The sequence below is a fragment of the Grus americana genome, chromosome 1 (assembly GCF_028858705.1).
Source record: "Grus americana isolate bGruAme1 chromosome 1, bGruAme1.mat, whole genome shotgun sequence".
Taxonomy (NCBI): Eukaryota; Metazoa; Chordata; class Aves; order Gruiformes; family Gruidae; genus Grus; species Grus americana.
Window position 1 is genome coordinate 38338646 of NC_072852.1, and position 21920 is coordinate 38360565.

The 21920-nt window shown below is 42.3% G+C and overlaps 1 protein-coding gene across 4 annotated transcripts in view; it reads left to right on the top strand.

Annotated features, from left to right (window-relative positions):
- Positions 1 to 21920, top strand: part of TBC1D30 (TBC1 domain family member 30) — a 57024-nt gene that overhangs the window by 11675 nt on the left and 23429 nt on the right. For 2 of the 4 annotated variants that reach the window (XM_054813325.1, XM_054813326.1), the window contains exons 1-3: positions 13775 to 14161; positions 19943 to 20004; positions 20391 to 20456. In XM_054813325.1, coding sequence (XP_054669300.1) covers positions 14002 to 14161; positions 19943 to 20004; positions 20391 to 20456 — 288 coding nt within the window. In that variant the 5' untranslated portion in view covers positions 13775 to 14001. Of the gene's footprint in view, positions 1 to 13774; positions 14162 to 19942; positions 20005 to 20390; positions 20457 to 21920 lie in introns of those variants that run through there. The other 2 variants (XM_054813323.1, XM_054813324.1) reach the window with 1 other exon arrangement.

The following is a 21920-nucleotide window of genomic DNA, read 5'->3' on the forward strand; positions in this document are numbered from 1 at the left end:
CCTTCTGCATCTTTAGGGATTATACAAATCCTTATTTTTCCGTGTCACGCACTTCATATTATGCTGCTTTGTCCCTAACTTTCATCACTGAAGTGTCTTACCTCCATCAAAAATCCCTCCCTGCCCCCTCCAAACAAATGCCATTTCATCATTGGCTAAAACTTGCGCAGTTCTCAAAAACAGCTTTTATCGTGGGCTCCTTCAGCTCAAGATTTAACTGAGCAAACTGTCTTGGCGGCTGCTTCAAGTAGTGGCAGGATCCAGAGGTAGGATTGCTTTTGTCACAAACCCTGGGAGTCTGTTCAGGATCTCGGTACTTAGTGCCAAGGGACACTGGGCAGTGCTCCCTATCAATAGGGTGTGTAAGAATATACCTGACTGACACTTTTTTTTCTTTTAAGTATTGTTCCACTGCTACTTCTAATAGGAAATTGTCTGCATTCAGAGTTGGGGTCACTGCTGCTGGTAGATTCCTGGGGACAGCGTGTAGCCTGCTGACTAAGAGACCGAGGGAGCTGCTACCTCCTGGCTCACTGCTGCTGCTCATTTCCCAGTTCAGTGAGCTGCTCTCTCTGGAGGGGTGGGATTTTCCTGGGAAAGGGAGATCCTAGGGGTTCAAGGCTGGGTTGAAGCTGAGCAAAATGAGCAGCTGACCTCAGGCACTTTCCTCTGAGAGGAGAGAGTCTTCAGCTGCCTGTTCCGTTCTGCCTGTTGAGCTTCAAAGCCCCAAATGTGCCTCACACAGACTCAAGTACAGCCACTGAGTACAGCGACTTACCAGTTGGGAGATACCAGGCCTGCACCCAAAGGATTGTGGTGAGACCTGGGAGACCTTAGTCAACCAGCTGTGGTGTCCCACTTCTGTATCAGCCCTGTGAAATTCAGAGCCATACCCCTGTATCCTTCCTTCTCCCCCCACTTTGAATGTTCGTCCTGGGAAATGGCAGACATCTGGGGTGAGGCTGAAGTGGGGCTAAAATGGCCTGTCTAAAGTGTGTCAGGTAGGCATGGTCTGTAGTTGGCCCCAGCTGCTAAGCTGAAAGGGACATCCTGAAATGGTCACCTGAGGTGGTGAGAGCATCGGCAACTGCTTATCTAACTACAACTAGTTTTCTTTCTTCTCCCTCCCTCCCAAATACATAGTTCTGCAGTATTTTTTTATTATGTAAAAGTTGATGGGATAGTAACAGCTGAATGTGGTTGCAATATAAAAAAACTATTCTTGCAGAGTAAACACTTCATTGCTTGTCATGCAACGGAACAGTAAATTCAGTAAATCCTTCTGTACGCAATAATCTGGCTGCTGAATCTAGGCCCAGTTTGCAACAGAAAATTTAGATTGTGTAGATTGCAGAATCGCTATCAAATTCTTGTCCTGCAACATTCGGTATAGGAGGTTGTAGATACTCTTTGTCAGTGTGCTAGCAGCTGTGGCAACAGTGAAATGGTTGAGTTAGTGCTACACCTGAGATTGTGTTTGTTTTGGGTATGCATACAACTCAGAGGTTGACTGCTTGGCTTCTTTTCCATATTCTTCTGTGTAACTGTAATCCTGTTGCTCTTGCAAAGTGGTAGCTGACCCCGCAGGATTAGTTTCATGATGCATCTAGAGTTTTGAGTGCACTGAATTACACTTTTCACAACAGCTGTGCCATGAAAAGTTGATGTATTGGATAGTACTTGTTACATAAAATACTTCCTGAGTATTAGAAATAGGGATTAATGTGATAGATTATTGTGGGGGAGTGTTTTGGATTACTTATCAAGTAATACTTGTAGTACTTATATAGTAATTTGCCTGAACAAAGTGTTTCTCAGAGCAGTGATATCTTATTTCTGTAGTACTGCAGTAACTTTGGAAGGTGGGATTTGATCAGCTCAAACTGAGGTGGCATGCAGTCACCCAAAGGAAGGATGCTGCTGTTTGTGACAACAGTCAGAACAGCCTGTTCTCCATCTACAGTCCCTGTCAGTCAGTCATGACATCAGAAATTGTTCCCTCTGCTCATTTGCAGCTATTCATGGATACCTGATCAGTGGTAAAGTTTGATTAAACTAATAGTTCCCTGAAAAACTGGAAAAGCAAGGCTTTTATCTAGTCACCCTGGGATTGTTGTGGTTAAATGAGGCGAGGTGCTGATTTCTACATAGGTTCAGGAAGAGTGTGAAACTGAGCTCACCCCGTTCCAGCCCAGCGCGTTCCTGGGGCAGGGCAAGTGTTGGCCGGGGAGGGAGGACTGGGGTGCACGGCCCAGCTGAGCAAAGGGCTCAGCCCACAGGGCTGTGGGCAAAAGTAGTCACGCACTTTGCTGCAAGGCATTGTCAGCATCCAGGGTGTAACCTAGGAGTTCATTGCATTAACTGGGAATTTGTGAGGAAGCTGGCTGTACAGGTGGTGCTGCCAAAAGCCACGCATGAAGGAGTGATGTGTGAGAAGTGCACCTGAGTGCATTCGTGTTTCACAAATCCTTTAGATACTTCTGAACCAATGGCAGATCCTGCTCTGATTCCTGCAGGTAGTGAAAAGCCGTGGCATCTATGGCAAATGTTGGACAATCAAGATGTAAGGGTTTATTTGTATGTATAAGCTCACAGCAGGGATGGCTGTGTGAGTGGCATAACTATATTACCATGTCATTGCAATCTTTAATCTTTCTCTAGCAAGCTTGTGGATGTAGAAACAGCCTGAAAGAAGAAGTTGTGCAATTAGATTGTATGCATCTTTCACACTTGTCTAGTTTAGCACCATCTCCTCTTTTATCACTCTGGGGATTACACTTCAGTTCAAGTAACTGTGCTGTTCTTTTTCCTAATGAAATGCCTTTTTTTTTTTTTTTTTTTTTTTTTACCATTGTGAACTTGTAGGAGGGTTAATGGGGCTTCACTGAAAATGCCCAACAGGGTAGGTGGCCTTTAAGTAACACAGATGTGTTTTTATCTCTGAATATGGCATGTGCTAAACATTCTTTGGTTGAGTTAGTCTTTGAAGAAAAGATTTCCTGGATATTGAAGATCAAATGGAGGATAACAGCTGCTTAGGATAATTAGTGCTAGGAATAGACTGATTTATGGAGCATCAGGCGTGCTAGCAGCTATGTTTCTGCAGCTTTGTGAGATAAGCTTGACATTTAAAAACAAGATGCTAGAAAAGTGGGCTGTGAACTTAGTCTGTTTGGATCAATAGTCCTGCTTATAATTCTGTGCTGGAGCAGCTCTAGAGGAAGAGTTAAATGAAAACTTTACATTTTAAAACGCTTTTCTCCTTGAAGCTATTAATAACCTGAATTTGACTTTCTGAGCAGTAAATGAGCGCTCCTCACTTACCCTTGAAATTTGCCAAGGAAGTCAAGCCCATGTTCCATCTCCATGTTACATCATCTTACTAAACACTTTCTAAAATGAAAGTGACACAGACCTATCATTTATATCTCTTTCTTGGTAAAAATTGGAAATTTCTTTCTATGTTTTGCCAGCAGTGAAACAGCTTCTAAATTTAGTTCCCTATAAATTATAGTTACCTCTCTAAAATCACAGCAACCCGGTACTGATCAATGTTTTCCCTGCCATCCATATAATACCTATGGCCAAAATACAGAGCATGAACAGGTTTTGGTTCTTGGGTTGGATTAGGCATCATTGATAGCTAACAGTGTCATGTGGAGTTTGTTGTTTGGTTTTTTGGTTTGGGTTGGGTTTTTTTCTCCAATATGTTACTGCTAATTTCTTATCTCATCCAGTGGTCACTGGCAGCATAAGCTATTGGGCCTTAGATCCTGAAGGAAAAATAATTACCCAGTAAGACTAAAAGAAGCCAGAATGGGGAGGTAATCATGTACATAGCTGATCTTTTTTTAAAAAAAATACTAATCCGAGAAATATTAATAATATTTATAGTAATGCCTAGAGAGGCCCAGTGAAGTCAGGAACCTAATGAGCTGGTCACTGAACAAACACATGGTACAAAGCTCTCTGAAAAACAAACTTTTAATGAGACAAGACTACTTGAAGGCTGGTAGAGAAGCACATGTTCAGAGGAGTGAAGTGAGTTGTCCCAAGCTACACAGTAGTAAATAAACAATCAGAGCTTTGCTGTTACCAAAACTCATGTTTGCCTGGTGTTGCACATGTTCAAAATCAATTTTAATGGCTCAAGGCTTCAGTACTAAATGAGCCTTTGATAAATTGTAAACATATTCCGTTCAATGTAAGAGTGGGTTATGAACTGAAATTTTGTCATTTAACTGTTGAGTAAAAAAGCTTGGAGTGGTAATGTCATCGTAACTGATACCTATTTTTATGTCCTCATCTTAGAAACTTCAGGAAAAAAACTATCTCTGTGTCAAACTTGCTTAAATGACTAACGTACGTACTTTTTTTTAGGAAGGGGAGGTGGTAGTTTGAGGTTCATTTGCTTTGTTAGCCGCTTCCTTTTCCAACACTCACAGAATGTGCTCTGTGCAGCTATGGCCCACGTGGGAGATGAAGGGAATTATGTGGTCTGGAGGACGAGGGGTTGCAATAGCTTCACATACATGCAAAATTTCCTGGGAAGGTTTCCATTTCTTTACAGAACTAGTGGCATCTGCAAATGGGAACCAATATATATGTGATCAAAGAACTTGAGTGGTAGTGGTGGACTTCTGTATTGACTGATCGAGATTTGTAGTTCCAAGAGCTCTTTGGGGCTTATATGAGCTTCTCTTGGAGTGAACCCCATTCCCATCCCCAACCCCAGAAAGGGTTTTGTTTCCACTCCTGTGTAGCAGAGCTCTTTCCATGGAGGCCATGTGTACTAGGAGAGGGTTGATCCGTGCTGGAAGCGGGACTCCTTATCCTGAGGCAGTGCAGGAACAACCTGTCTCTTTGCTATGTGTCTAATGAAAGCCGTGCACAACCTGAGCCTAGTCTTTGATGGATGTCCTTTGCATTACTGCAAATAATAAACATATAAAAACTTCCATGTATAAACATGGTCCCATTCCCATAGTGCTTCCCGGCCCAAAGTAAAGGTGTTTTGTGGTTAGTCATTTTTCTAACTTTGGCAATTACTTTTTAATCTAAGATCTTTGAAAGGGTTCTGTCTGGATAAATCTTGTCTTGGGGACATAAGATGGTTTTGCTTTCGTTAATTGTGTTGAGAGGATTAAAATCTTCCTGTTTCTAAAATAGCAGTTCAGACCAATGAAGCTGGTGATCCACACTGTAAAATTCAATTTCTATGCTAGGTGCTCAGCAAATAATCAGATCCTAATAAAGGAAGAGCAGCTCAGTTTTAGAGCTGGGAGCCTGCAATCTGCTATGACCTCCATTCTTCTGCAAATATTATCTTAAGTGTGCCTGCAAATCATACCTGTCAGAATTCTTATTTCATATATTGCATTAGTTTTTCTGCTGACTTGGTGATTTGTTTTTTAAAATGACCATGTAGCATTTAAGCAGGATTCTGGGGTGTGAATACTGGCCAAGACATGCATTTATTGTTTAGCAAGGTTAGGGAACATTTCTTAATTTTTATAATCATGCTTTTCAGCAGTATTTTTATGTACGCCTCTCCAACAGTCTTTCTTCTTAGTATGTTCCTTACCAAAATAATATTTTTAATTCTATGTTTCAGTAGAGGCAGTTCATGTCTCTGACAAAAAAAAAAAAAAAAAAAGGACATTTGCTCTCCGAGACCTCATTTCAATTCATTACTTTGTATTTAATTTAAAAGGTCTTCTCTATATATTTTATCAAGCATGTAAGCATTGCTACGACTCTTATTCCAGCTGTTAACTCTAGACTTTATGCTACTGGTTACTGCAGTAGTTAAAATATATTGTTACTTTAGCAGTCCTTGCATGGCATGTCTTTTACCTTGCTCATCACATGCAACTATCTGCTTAATGTAATTGCATATGATCTGCTTTACTCTTATAGTTGGCATGTGAAGGCAATAAGTAAAATAAATTGACTCCCTGTTTTCCCCCACCTCCCCCCCCATTTCTTGTATTTTCTTCATCAGGACAACACAGATCACTGAGCTACTCAAATGGCAATTATAACTTTAGAGTTTGTTTATACAGTTAAACCAAATTAGAGAAAAATAATAAGAAACTTGGATGCTCTTGTTGAATTCTGCCCTCCCCTGCAATTTCACCTGAGAAGATCTATCCACTTATTTATCTATTGGTTTTTTCTGATAAAGAGCTTATGGCAAGCATTTAGGACATAGAAAGCTTCTCTAAACTTTTTTTTTTCCCCCTGGGTGTACTTTTGCCCTTTTGGACGACAACATACATATGTCCAAAGAATTAAATGTAGCAGTGGACTTCAGCTTGTGATTAACAAACCTATGTTCTAGTGTTTGGACGTAGGTGTTTGCATGAGTGCTAGGTGCCTGTGCTTCCCTTGTGGTCATTGTAGGTCTAGTCAATGTCTTGCTCTCATTGCTTTAATATCCAAAGCTCTTCACAACCTTTTCTTCTCTGTTGTCAAATCCTTTAATTTCTACTCAGTATTCAAGGTTAGCTCATGCCTCCTACCTCCATCCCACACTTAACATTTTAAAACAGCACCTTCTCAATTTCTCTCTATGTCGGTATTTCCTTGTAGACGTTTAGACATGTTGAACTTGAAGTGATGATTAAAATCTAATCCCTCAGACCTCTTGTTGACCTTATGCTACTTCATTGTCCTCTTTCACATGTGTCTGAAGCCTACAGAAACACAATTGCAGCTCTTATATTAAGACTACTGACCACAATGCTTTCCAGTATCATCTCACTGTCTCCCTTTGCTCCTCTGTATGCCAATGTGTTTTCTCTTCTTTCTTTCAAAGCAGGCAGTCTGGTTTTTTGCTGTGCTTGTACAGCACCTACTACAATAATGCTGCAGCCCAGAATTAAGATTTATGGGCACTGCAGCGAATACAAAAAGCTGTAATAGAATATCAGGCTTACTCAGTTGTGCAAGTTTGTTTTCCTCTATTACTGGCATAATAAGGGGAACTAACTTAGTCCTGGCTTGTGATCAAGCAATATTATATTTAAGGCCCTTTTTGTTTCCCACGTGGATAGTTTTGAGTTAAATCTCTGCCTTGTCCTTTCAGTGTAGCCCTTGAACCCTACATTAACCTAAAGGTTTCAACATTGCATCTGTTTTGTAATGTCAGAGTAGATTTTTTTTTTCTTTTTGAAATATTTGAGGTGCCTTTGATCTGTGGCATACGATGTTTAAAAAACATGACTTGGTTTCTACTTTTCAGGAATTCTTTCAATTCTCTTCTGTTAAGCTCTAGGAACAGTCACTTCCCAGTGATGGGCCTGGAGTGAAATAGGCCACCATCTGTACTCAGCCCATTGGCACTGGTTGCTGTCACTTGTGTGCTCAGGGTTGCTATGTTATCAGCAAATGTAATTCTTTCATCCTCAAAGCCTAGGAACTCCAGATGCTGCAGAATACTAGCTTTTAATTGATGTGATGGTAAAGTGGTGACACAGTGAGGAGAGTTAATAATTTGTGGTGTAAAGCATTTGAATATTAATATATTCCTAGCTTTCAGTGTGACTGTGTGTAGGGACAGGTTTAAGAAAAGCTTGTAGCTTACTGCTGAGTGGTTTGTTAAAGAACTTGGGAAAATAGGGTCTTTGTACTCTTCTGGATTGTGCGTAGGTCTGGGAGACAAGTACACGTGGTTCTGCTGTTGCTGCCTTAGCCCTGGTACTGTACAGATGTCAAGTCTTTCTGCATCTCCCCGTTCACGGAAATAGCTACATCCTCACAAATGGAGAGAGGTTATAGGCAGGTTGAAGGGGGTTACAGGCACATCTGTACTTCTGTTTTAACAACCTGTGATGCTTTTGAGGGCTTTCATATTCTCACCCACGTGATCCTATTGCATAAGCATCTTGTGCCACTATGAGAACAACCTACGAATTGAGGGACTGCAGTCAGCCTTACCTGCACTGATTCACTGCCTGTGAATGTGGTGCGTCCCTAGATGGGAAACTGGTCATCACAGCTCCATCCCGTTGTGTTGTAAGCTGCTAGAAACTGCTTTCACAACTGGTTTACAGATGCCTTCATTACAGATGTATGATATTTCAAGTGTTTTCACTGATGCTGGAAAAGTTTGGCATACTTCTCAGGGTGTATCTTATTTACCAAAATTTCAAGAAGCAATATGATTATGAATATTATTCAACTTGTTAATATGCTTACTAAGTGTAACTGTCCATCACTCCGAAAAGATAAATTACAACACACATTTGTGGGTAGGTGATGTTGGGGTGAAGGAGACCTGGCTCTGTGAAAGGAACCTTCTCTCTTTCTCTGCCTTTAGGATGGGATTGATGACAATGTAGGCACACGTGTAGTACAGAATAAAGGAGTGGATAGTGTGTATGGGAGGGAAGGGGGAGAATGAAAAAAAAAAAAAAAAAAGCAAAACACCAACCTAAAATTAAAGATCATAATGAAGAATCTTGAGTCTGAAGCTCTCTTGGCCAAATCCTGATTGTGGTAATCTGGAGGTTCATGTAGTGTATACGCAGTTGTGAGCTTCCTACAGGAGTAATAGTCTTGCAGATTAATTCCCTGTTGAAAGATAGACACTACACTAAGCAGTGCTATTTTAATTATGTTCTCTAGATCAGTCCTCAATAGATATGGATAAACAACATGCAGGCAATATTCTCTTTCAGAATCTTAGCTATCAACAAGGCCCCATGGCCAGAGAGCACACTCTAAAAAGAGAATACCCCAGATCCTCTCTAGTTTGTCTTAAATCCTCCAAGAACAAATGGGCTGTTTTAGGGTTTCCTTCAAGAGTAGGTGCTGTTAAAGAGTACTTATGGTGTTGTCAGTTTTTGAAAGGGGAAATAAATAAGAAGGCTATGTGCCTGAAGTCTAAAGGAAGAGGAAGCATTGAACGAGAATTAAGCATGTTTGGATTTGTTTCTTGGCTCTGCTGCACGCTTCCTGAGACTAATCATTTAAATCTTGGTTCTCTGTTTCTGAAAATCATAGATGTTATTTCCTGTCCATTGTGTAGTTTATATGTGTGCTGAATACCTTTTTAGACAAGGATTTGCTCTGCTTTTTTTGTCTGTGATATGTAATATAGGACACAGTGAGGTCCTGACCTCTTTTGTGACATTTATGTACGAAGTGATACAAATGATGACTAATGCAATGGAAAAGTTTAAAATATTCGTGCTGTGTTGATGAGACTGTGGCGTGTCAACACACTGCACCATTTTCCTGACTCCTTGTTGAAAGTCCATAAAATGAACCTTTTCTAGGCACAAATACAGTAGCAAAACTTCATTTTTGTATTGGTTCTGGAACAATCCTTTGTCCAGTAAAGGCAACCCTGGATGACTTGTCTGAGAGCAGAGACCAGCTTGGTGGCAGAACTGAATCTCTTAGTCCAAAATCATGTTTCTCCTTCTGTATAACACAGATCTGTCCGCTCTTACCAGTAGACTCCCTCTTCATGAGCTCATGCAACTGTGGATATGCAAAACAGTGCTACAGGCTCTGCACATGGTGGTCCACACAATAAAGCTACCTGGTAGATCAGGGCATCTGCTTGCCTGCAGTGTCTGAGGTAGAAAATCAGTAATAGAGCCTGTAGAGCAGGACTAGCAATGCAGGAGGGGATGCTCTACTTGAAGGCTGAGGTGGGAGGAGTGTTGGACTGTGCCACCTCGAGGGCTTTCATGTTCAAGGACACGCACTGTAGCATCACCTGTGCCCTTCAATGTCAAAGACCCAACGAGCCAGAGGCCTTTTTTCAGGCTGTCAGAGGTGGCTCCATCTTGTGCGTCGGAGGAGTGTGAAACTCCAGGTGGGTCATGCTTGTTTTTAGGCTTTTAGGATCAAGCAGAAGGAAGTGGGGCGGGGGGATGTTTAATAATAGAACACATATAGAACTGGGTAGGATAGGAATTTTATGCTCCAGTGATGAAGATGGGTTAATGGGCTAAATGTATTTAAAATAGTTTTGCCTCCTGGGAGAATCTCAAACTGCCTTATCCTTTCTTCCTTCCAAAGTGGACATATTTCATTCCATGTGTTTTCTCTTAAACACTGCAATTTGAAAGTGAAATCTTTTCTCTTTTGAAGTTCATGATGAACTAGAATGCACATCAGAACTAGAACACACATCAGAACATGTGTTTGGTACAGATTTAAAATTTCTTGATTGTTAACTTCTGTAGAGCTATTTGAAGTCAAGTGGTAATGGGGTTACATCTTCTGCTTATATTTAGTGGGCTCTTAAAGGTAGCGTACAGAACTCTGGGGCTTAGCAAACAATGGCCTATGATGTGGTCAATACAATAGGTTTTGTCTTGTGGTTGCAATAAATTTTTCCCCTCATCTTCTTGATATATACATGCTTTCTGATATTTGCTGTATCAGCACCTGGTATAGTGAAGCTGCCTAAATGTCATTTCTAAAATACTTTGGGATGAAACATATTACAGTATTATCATACAATATATTTATTACAGTATTTTTTATGGGTATGTGTTGCTTTAAGTATTTTTGTTAACACAGATGTCTAGAAGTGTGGCAAACATGCTTTGTCCCCAAACTCTCACCATTTTACTGGGATGTTGTGATGCAAATTAGAATTACAGGAGGTTTGTTCACTTTTGTGTGAAATAAAGGGGAGGATATGAAGCTCATGAAATACAGTGACCCAGCTGAAGATGTCATACCATTTAGTCTTTTGGTTACGTTCAGTCCCCTTTGCACACATCAGAAGAGAACCAGTGAACTGTGCCTTCCAGTCATCCAGGGTTTGGGTAGTTAAAGCTCAATGCAAACAAACGCGTCCTTTTGTCAGCAAGATTGGTCTGTGGCCCTGTTTCTGCTGTTGTTCCTGTTGCTGCCCCATCTGCTTGTGCTCATTCTCCCTTTCTAGCTGCCTGTCTTTTACCTCCTTGTCCCAGCGCAGACAGAGAGAATTGGGCTGATGAACGGGGAGGTTTAAGGTAAATGGAGTTGGTTTCTCTTATGTCAAAACCTGGTGGTGATCGCAGGACCAATCACCATAAGGCCGATTGTAGCAATTGAGCAAGTTATACATGTGAACTGGTATTTCTTACAAAGTATGCTCTGGCCTTTAAAAGGCATGCTTAGCAGCTGCTGGTGGTAAGACTGCAAAGAGATGCCAAATGAGGAGGTAAGGTTTTTCAGAAAGTGATTCTGTTGTGTGGGAGGGAATAAATGAACTACAGGGAGTGGGGTAAAGCAACATCTCAGGTTGATTATTACAAAATATTTGGAGCTGAAATGTCTGGGCTAGCCACAATGTTTTGAATTTTTTAATTTTTTTTTTCCCAAATCCTTTCTTAGTGTTATCTGTCTCATCAGTAATTGCAGGTGAGGACTTCTGGACATGGCTAGACCTCTCTGCAATTGGTGATCTAACTAGATTCATGATAGCTGGTGACATCTTTGGGTTCAAATTTGTTGCATTTTCACAAACTTGAAACTATGGTGATTTGTCTGTGAGCTGCGGCATTCCATATACTTTGAAATTTCCCCGTCGTTGAAGACTATTTGCAACTTAACAGTGGGGAATATGGCAAATTTATACAAGCTGCTGACATGCAGTGTCATGCTTAGATGTTTGCAAGTCCAGGGAGTGGTGCAGAACATGTCTTGCAGCAGGCAAATTAGAGGCTTTGCCTGATCAGTAGTTAAAACCCAATGCCATCCACTTTTCTAAAAGCTAAGCTTTTGCCCTTAAGATATGGATATGGATATGTATGTTTAATGGGAGGCTTATCCGTGTCTCTAAAATCTATTTGTGCTAATAATCCAGTGAGTCATCAAACCCATTAGTATGGCTTGGCTTCTTCATTTTGTCTCCTGAAGTTAATTTTTTGCATTTTTTTTTCTTAAGATTAATGTTGTGTTAATTGGCTGGCATGTGGGAAAGCTTCCTTAATGGTATGCTGGTCCTTAAAAGTAGCCATGTCCCAAGTCACAGAATGATTGTCCTGATTGTTTTCAGTTTTCTTATACAGTGACAAGATGACAAGTAGGAGAAATAGCAGTAATGAGGACACCGAATTCTCATTTCAAGAGCTGGTTATCCTCATCAGTGAAATACTGACGTCTTTCTTTGAGCTGATTTGTAATTGTTTAAAAATCAAAGGTAACATATGATTATGTTCAGTTTAGTGGGATGACTCACTGTATGGAAAACAAGTAGTTCCTGAAACTGCCTATGGCTCTTGAGTCTTTGAGTAACGGCATGTGGTGTTGGGTTAGCCAGTCTTGAAATGATCCAAGAATGATGTGGTGCTATTTGTATATGGTGCTCAAGGAAGAGGAGAATAATATTAGAGATTATACTGTTATTTCTGTATTTAAATGTTTCTGTTACAATCCCATTGGTACAATCTGTACACCTAGGGAGATTAATTCTTTTCAAATTTGATGCTTTAACCACTAAATCATCATCTCCAGCTGGCACTGAAATAGTGATTTGCATCATCTACCTCAGCAGGGAAGTGTCACCTTTGTTAAAAAAAGAACCACCGACACACAGACTTAATTATCTATTCAGAGTGCAAGCTAGCAGCTCAAATCTAGTGATTTTTCTCCAAAACAGAGAGAGATATTTAAAGAGGCATGATGAAAATCATACTTCTCAAAAATTAACAGTAACTTCTGAAGATAGCTATATCTGATCTAAAAAAATAAAAGGCTTCCTTCTGTGTCTTATATTGTGTGTATTTTATATGATTGGCTTTGCTGCTTATCTGTTGCCAGTTTCTCCTATCTTTGTCACATGGCTGATAAAAACACCTTTTTAATAAAGGAGCAAATTGTTGTTTCAAAGCTACAGACGTTGGCAGGTAGACTCAGACTTCTGGTCTTTGAGCCCAACTAATGTGGTGTGATAAATCTGTTCTCCTTCCACAGAAACACCAAGTGGTTTAGATTGTAAAAGCTGTCATTATTTCAAATACTTTTCCTTCTTGTCATTCAAACCACTAGTTTGAAATTTTGTATCAAACTCTCTTAAGATGCTGTTAGGTCAAATAATAGCACTGGAAAGCCATCTAATAAAATGCTGTTGACTAGCTTCTTTTTTTTAGTGCATGGCACGTCATTAGTAATAAGTGCAGTTGCAGTTTAGATTCATAGAAAAAGCTGTTGTTTTAGTGCAGGATGTTCAAAGTCTCTGTGCTGGAGAGTCAGAAACACAGAAACTGCACAGCCCACTTGGTCTTGCTGCTGTTGGGGCTGTCTCTGAGCAGCCCTGGCCGTGGGACCTGACCCCAGCCCAGGCTGGCATTGAGATACCGTTACATCCATCGCTCTCCCCTTGCTCCGTGGTCTGGTAGCATTTGTGGGACTCCTTCCCAGCACAGGTTTTTGAAAGGGGCAGCAGGACTATCTGTACATGGCCAGCTGTAGGCCAGAATCTAACGTGAGAAGTCTTGTTGCTGGATGTTTAGCTCGTTTTGGCAGGAATGTCGATATTGCCCCCTGTTAACAGGCGTCAAGTGAGACATGTCAGTATTGCATGGGTTGGGTGAGCTATGTGCAGCCTTGGGGCTGGGCTGCTGTCCTGGAGCCCTTTGCCGCTGCTGAGCCGCCTGGGCTCCCTTTATTTCTAACCGGAGCTGCTGCTCCCCTTCCCCTGCTGCATCCCAGGTGGTGCTGGAGGAGGAGGAGAGGCTGTTGGTTTATTCAGGGAGTGATGCTAGGATTGTGGGCGGGAGCAACTCTTTTTTTTTTTTTTTCTCCTCTCTCTCCCCCCTTTTTTTTTTTTCTTTCTTTCTCCTCTCCTTGTCCTCTCTCTTCTCTCCCGCACCTCGACTTTGCTGTCTCTGCACTGCAGATCCCCGCTAGCTCTGCGAGCCGCTGCCGCGCTGCCCGGCCGAGGCTCCCCCTCGTCCCGCCATGCCCCCGGCCCCGCCGCCCTAGGACGAGCTTTCGGGTACCGCAGGCAGCGAGCGCCCGGCGGGGCGGCGGGCCGGGGCTGCCATGCGGCAGGACAGGTTGACGGGCTCGCTGCGGCGCGGCGGGCGATGCCTGAAGCGGCAGAGCTCGGGCGGCGGCGTGGGCACCATCCTCAGCAACGTCCTCAAGAAGCGCAGCTGCATCTCCCGGACGGCGCCGCGCCTGCTCTGCACCTTGGAACCAGGTAACCCGCTTTTCCCCCGGCTGGGCGGCGAGCCGGCGGCTGCAATCCCGTAAGCAGCTTAGCGGGGAGAAGGGGGAGCGCCCGGGGCCCGGGCCGCCGCCTCTCCGCGGGGACGGCTTGGCGAGGAGGACGCGGCCGGAGGGCGATGAGGGCCGCGGGTAGGCGCGGCGGGGCAGGGCTGCGCCCCGCGGGCGGTGGCGGCCGGCACCGGCCCGAGACAAATGGCCACGCCTCGTCCGCCGCCGCCGCGGTGCGGGCAGCCTCGGCGGGGCCCGGCCTGCGCGAGGCGCCGTGGTCGCGGCCTGAGGCGCGGCGGGGGGGTGCGGAGCGCGGCGGCAGAGGCTGTGGGGATCCTACCCGGGCTGGGCCGGCCTCGGAGCGGGGCCTGCGAGGTCGCCCCGGGCTGAGGAACGGGAGGAGGCACCAGAGGCGGGTGCGAGGGAGCCAGGCCGGCCCCAGGCGGGAGGCCGAGCGTCCGCGGGCCCTGTGGGAGCTCCCCGGGGGGCTCCTCCTGCTCTCCCCACCCGGCGGATCCGGCTCTGCTCTTTAGCTCTCCCGTCTCCTTTCCCGGCTTCTCCCGCCCGGTGTCGCCGCCTCGCAACGGTTTGTGCCGTTTGGCTGTGCCCGGTCCCTGCTGCCTCCCTCCCCTCCCCTCTCCCCCGGGCCGCGGTGCCGCTGGTGTCCGCAAGCCTCTCCCGGTCACCCCCCGCAGGGCCAAGCCGCCGAGGCCCTGTGTTCTCCCCTCAGCCTCACCAGCTCTTTCCCGCTAAAGCTGCTAACTCTTGGCTTGCTGGAGCACACTCCTCCCGCCCAGCCTTTGTCTGCGGTAGGGTGTTGTCTAAATTGGTAACCATGCCTTTCGGAAGGGGAAAGGCATCAGCTCTGCAGCTATCTTTTCTGGATCCTGCTTCAGGACCAAAATCTTTTAAGGGCCAAACGGTCAGACAACAATGTGTGTTTGTTCCATGGCGATGGGCTCTCAGCAGAGGCACTGACAGGTGATCATTATTGAATACTAAATTCTTCGTTACCTGCCATCAAAATTTTGGATTTTTTTTTTTTTGCGAAGTATTGGAAATTTAAATTTGATTTGCAGTGTCAGAGCTGTTAATTATAGATAAGACGTTGTTGAGCTGTTGCCTAGTCCTAGGCATTTACAAAACATGCAAGCCTGAGCTCAACTAAAACAATGAGAGAGCAATGCATAGAAATGTGTAAGATTCAGGTTCCCATTGTACTAGCTGTGTACGCATCAGGCGCACACTGCTGACTGCCTCTGTGTTTGAGGTGGGTTTCAGATGCTATTATTAATAAGGTCTCAGATATATTATGGTATAGGTTTATGGGGTTGCCGTTATCAGAGAGATTTCCTGACTTGTAATGCTCACAGCCCCCTGCTTCTACAGTAATCTTCTAATATCCCAGGTAATGATGTTATCTGGATAGTGACATTCTTTTACTTACATTCCCACAAAGACCAGGGGAGATGATCTGAGACATAACCATGAATGCCATAGTCTTAAAGTCAGGAAATCCCACTGGGTTGGGGTTTCCATATTGTTCATATGTAAGTACATACAATAATATCATTCAGGATGCACACTTTCATGGAGTGATGGACACAGACACAGTGTCTGTATCAGCTGTCTGTTTGTATTGAGAAGTTTCTGTAGATTGCAGATTTTAGATGTGCTTTGTTACATTCCAGTGAGCTCTGGCTCCTGACAAAAGTGATTTCATGCAGAGTTACTCAGGATGTTACTTTTATTTTCCATTTTGCAGATTAAAACCTGCATTTAGAGATAAATTACAGGGCAAGGCTAAGAATCTTCCTGAAACAACAAGCGACAATAAGGTGGTAGTTTACGTTGCCTTTTTTTTTCCCCAGGTTTGGACTCCCACTGCACATAAAGCTGCTTTAGGCTTTTTTCCTCATTTGTTTTCAATGAAATATTTATTGGCTTTCCATGGGAGAGGTTTCAACAACTGCTTTTAAGTACAGCCAAGAACCTAGTGATGTGCTGTGTAAGTTTGAAGCTATAGCTCCCGTACATGCATCAGAACAGATCATCTTCATACACTTTTTCTGGTTTAGTATTTCTGAAAAAAATCCCAGACTTTGCCCCATCCTTTTGTTTCATGTTGCTGAGGAGTGGGGATTTGATTCCTTCACCCAGGTACTTGGCTGACCACAACATTTTTCTCCTCTCTTGTGGCTCATTACGTGATCCTGTGCTACATTTTGGTCATGCAGTGCAAGACTGCTAGGGTTAGGGAATCCTAGAGGTATAATCTTCCCTCTAACAGCCTTTTTTTGTCAGGAGTCATGGTGTATTTTACATGGGAAAGCTAACAGGACTGAGTTTTGTGGGGTTTTCCTCTTTTTTTTTTTTTTTCTCTTTTTTTTTTAAATACTGTTTCTGCATTGGTTTCAGGTGACCTGGTTGCAAGGGTGTTGAACGTGCCATATTTTGGTATTCTTTTACCCTTCAGAAATTTGACTTGTGCCAAACAGCTGTACCTTTGTGTAGGTAGTTAATTCATATGTGTTCCCAGCACATTCCTGCATACATGGGCTAATATGTTTTTGACGTATGAAGCATCCATTGAAAGTTTATGACCTGGAGGTGATACTTAATGTGTCAAATGACACTAGAGCCTGGCTGCCTTGATGTAAAAGGGCTGAGTTGTACTGATTGTACTTACAGTCCCCAAGAGTAGGGACTAGGCTGTCCATGCGGAGGAGCTGTGGAAAAAAGCTCTCATAAGGCCCTAAGGGTCAAAAAAGCAAAGAGCATGTATTTATGTAATGGAGAGGAATGTGGCCTGGAGATAGAGGATGGACAAAAAAGGGGAAATCCAGTGAAAATGGTTGTAGAAGGTCTGTGGAAGGGCTGGATAGGTGTGGGGTACTGAGGGGGGAAGAAGGTATCAGGGAATCTAAGTTAGTTTGTTGGGAGAAGGCAACTGAGTACAGAATTAAAGGGAGTCGCTGGTAAGACATAGCACACAATGGAAATGTAAGGGACAAAAGATGGTATGTGGAAGGAGGTCCTGGAGAAAGGCTGGTGATGATCCAGGCAAGAGTGGATGGGATGAAAATGACAGAACTGAGTGCAAGAAAAGATGTGCAGGGATGGGAGATTTGTTAGGAGAAGCAAAACGATGGATGTAGGAAGGTTTGGGAAACCATGAGAAGTTGGAATAGAGATAGGCATTAATTTCCTTGAAGCTCTAAACTCCACGGGCAAATTTCATGAGGAGTGCTGAAACCGCACCTAGCAAGCTGGTTCTTGTGCCAGAAACAAGTAACAGGCAATGAGATGCTACTCCCAGCTTGCTGGCTGCCTTCCTGCAGATGCCCCAAGAAGTTCCTGGGTGGGTATAGCCTTTCCTTGCTCTGTCTGTAGTGTTCATGTTGCAGCTTCTTTTTACTTGCTTACTTGCTGTATTTCTGTTGAACAAGGTTGTAATTTTTTGGTTTTGGGAAATGTAAAGTCTTTAAAGTGGGACAGAAATGAGGAACCATTCCTGTATGGTCTGTGGCTCACTTCCTATGACTCTTCTCCTCTCCTGTCACAAAACCATCACAGAATTTGATTTTTGGGAATATTTCTAACTGGGAACAAATAAGGGGGTGCAGACTCCATGGCTTCTACAAGAGGTTACAGTGCATGCCCTGACTGAGAGGTTCCTTGCCATACTGAAGAGAGAGCACCATGTGGTCTGGTGTTACCATGGGATGTTATTCTCATTTCTAGTAATTTTCACACCTGTCTTAATTGTCTGCCGTGATTTAATAAACTTTTGTAGATGGAGATTCAAGGGTCTCATTTCAGTCTCATTTAATCAAGAGAGACAGCTATCAGGGCCCCTGTGTGAGCTCCGTGGTCATGACGTTCATGTGGTTATATCTTATTGTGCTTGATCTTTTGCAGACTTGGCCATCTTTGCTTGCATCTGTCTTACAAAATTCATAAGACAGAGAGAGAAGTTGTTACTGGGATCTTTAAGTTTTAGAAAACTGTGAAGTGATTAATATTTGGCTGCTGAGTTGGAAATGAATACATGATTATTTTGGAAGGTGTCTTTGCTACAAGGCAGTATTAGATAACATGTCAACATCTGTTACCTTAACAAAGGGAGTTCTTGGTCATGATATCTTTTTATATGTATTAGGATTTTCCAGTACATACCACTAGATTGCTTGGGAATGAGACTCACTTTTTCCATTTACAGCAAACATGATACAATTTCATCTTAGGAGGTTACTGGCATTGTTACATTGATTTGAATTATTATGAAAAGATTTATCTATTAGGAGTCCGTGCTGAGTGCCATGGAGTTATGGGGAAGAATACTAATAACAGTTACTTCCAGGAATAACTGTTAATCCTTTAATGTTTTCAAGGCATTTCTTTTATGGTTTGAAGCTTTTATTTTTCTAGATCTGACAAGCATGTTTTTTAAATCTGAAGCAAGGAGATGAAAGCACTGATCTCAGTGATGCAGTTCTAAAATGCTAAAATTCTAAACAATACTGGGGTTTGTGTGAATGATCTTTCTTTCTCTTACCTCTCCACCACCAAAGGAAAAAAAAAAAAAAGCCTTGAAGGACAAGTCTTTGTCTTTAAATATATATTTATCAGGCAGTAAGGCTTTTGAATTACTTATCACCACTTCAGTATGCAAACACTGAAAGACATTTTACATTCCATAACTAGCAAATGCCACTACAGTTTGGGTTTGTCAGACTCGTAGGCTTAGTATTCTGAAGCACTGAGTATTACTGGTGAGTTGATTAGCACGGATTTTATATACTTAAAACCTTGCAGGATTAAAATCTGTTTGGTTTTGGGTTTTTATATATACATATATGGCTATTAAAATACATATTAAAAATGCTTGGCTTGATATTCTAGAAAGACAAGAAGCTATATGTAACATATTTTAAAATATGGAGCAATAGATCGTATTAAATTATGGAGGAAAAATAAAGAAAGGCTTTATTCTTCATGCCAGAAGACCAGAGGGAGGGGATGCGCCGCAGTGTTCAGCACCTCAGCTCTGGACAGCGGCACTTGAAGGCCCAAAGACTTGTACATTCAAAATGTGGGATATAAAGCAATTTAAACTGTTACTATTCCTCGTGTTATGGCATAATCAAGTGCCATAATCAGCATCTAGTGTAGACCAAACTTCAGATCATAGTATTTTATGTAATATTCTGTATGATAGACTATTAGCAGGCGTGCTTTATAACAATTAAAGTAATTTGCTCCTATGGCCAAAACAAAATCTAAGCTTAAATGAAAATATTGACCAAATGTGCTTTACGTTCTGAGGAATTATAAAAAATTTGATATTTTGAGCAATAAAATAATTTTAGTACCCCAAGTTAGAAATGAGTATTGAGCGATTTAATGTCAAGAAGTTGAAAGGGAAATAAACTCTTTGTCTCTCTTTCTGTTTTTTTTCTGTGGATGCATATGATAGTTTGCAATGTACAAATGTAGTTTGTAGAATAGTGAAATAAGTTATGCCAAATGACATCGTTAGTGTGAAGAGGGTATTACTGCATTTTAAAAACTTGTCCATGTACTACTTAGCATGTGCCTTGAATCCACTATGAAGACAAGAATTCACAGAAACAGGTTGAAATGTAGTTGTTAAAACCTGTAGCTGAAATCTTGTGTTCTTATTTCAGTTGTGGGGTTTTTTTTCCCCTCCTGAGCTAAATGAAAATAATGATTGTTATTCTTTCTTTCCTTTTTTTTCTAGGGGTTGATACAAAATTGAAATTCACTCTTGAACCATCTTTAGGTCAAAATGGTTTTCAGCAGGTAATTTGATTCATTTTTCTCTTGAGTTTATGAAGGACTGGATTCTCTTCAATGAAGGTACTTGCCCTAGTTCAAAAGTGCATCTGTCATCATAATATCAGCATATTATTTGCAATTGCATCAAGAGCTGTTCCATTAGTGTTTGGAAAATGCAATAGGCTTTCATTGTTTACTCAGATATCTCATATGTCTTTATGTCCTGGAATATTACATTTTTGTTACATCATTAAGTAATGAATCTATGTTTTCCCTGTGAGTGGATTAAGCAGTTAAACTCTGAAATGTGTGCAGTAAAATGAAATGAATGTGCCTGTCTGCAGTGTTGCGAATGTTTCCATATTGTTACATTAAACTAATGGTGGATTTTTGGATGCTTTTACTTTTAGTGGCATGATGCACTCAAAGCAGTGGCCAGATTGCCGACGGGCATACCGAAAGAATGGCGGAGAAAGGTAGGTAGACCTGTATGCTTTGTGGGACATAGTGCCTGTGAGTTTCTCAGGAGAGAGAGGTGAATGACATCAGTATTATCAGTGGTTTTTAACAAATATTTGTAAGTTTTAAGCTTAAGTTGTACTGAGGATTTTTCCTAGTTTACATTCTTCAGTGATATTCTCACAGGCAGCTGGAGAGACTGAGGAGACAGGTCAAGATGGTGTTTTCAGTAGTCGGGATCTTTCCGCTTGTGGCTTAGGTAACTTATTCTGGTGCAGATGTTATTGATTCATTCTGTCAGTCTCAAGGAATTGCACTGGTGAAGCTGCCCCCGCAGCTGAAGATAACTGAAAGGGGAGCAAATCTCCAGTGTAGGCTGTCATACTTATGAAGGTGGTTGATAGATGCTAGTGCTGACAAGAATGTTCACAGAAACGTTTGATGGGGGAAAGGTAGATTGCTTATATTAGGGAAGTTCAGAGTCAGGAGTGATGTAGAATGGTAGAGTGTGCCATTAATGGGAAATTGCGCAGAGTTAGTGTAGTAGGAAAGGGTCCAGTGGGATTTTGCTGAACTTACTTTATTGCTTTCTTTAGCAACACTTCCCTAGTCTAAAAAAAGGCATGTCTATTCATCTTTTCTATAAAACTACGTAAGTCACATGATCTCAGCTTTAAAAATGTAGTTTTAATAAAAAGAATATTTTAAAGCTTTATAAAATACATGTAGTTCCATATATTTTTGATACATCAGATTAATTTTCTTTTTGCTATCTTTCCAAACCGAACCGTTTCCTTCTCCCTGATTTGTAAAGAGGAACAGAAGACTTACTGTGTCATCACTTGCGTCACACCACTATGACCGTGTTTTTAATCTACAACTCTGGTGAATCATTGTATCCATCTAACAGCCTTTTTTCCTTCCTGAAATGTTCTTTTCCCACACTCCAGTAAGTCTCAGACACTTTTCTGTGGTATGTGAGTGGCAGAACCACAGAATGGTTGAGGTTGGAAAGGACCTCTGGAGGTAATCTGGTCCAACCCTGCTGCTCAAGTAGGGCCACCTACAGCCGATTGCCCAGGACCATGTCCAGATGGCTTTTTAATATCTCCAAGGAAGGAGACTCCACAACCTCTCTGGGAAATCTGTGCTAGTGCTTGGTCATCCTCACAGTAAAAAAGTGTTTCCTGATGTTCAGACAGAACGTCCTATGTTTCAGTTTGTGCTCTTGTCTCTGGTCCTGTCACTAAGCACCACTGAGAAGAGCCTGGCTCTGTCCTCTTTGTACCTTCCCTTCAGATATTTATACAAATTGATAAGATCCTCCATGAGTGTTCTCTTCTCCAGGCTGAACGGTCCCAGGTCTCAGTATTTCCTCATAGGAGAGATGCTCCAGTCCCTTAATCCTCTCAGTGGCCCCTTGTTGGACTCTTTTCAGTAGCTCTGCATCTCTCTTGCACTGGGGAGCCCAGGACTGGACC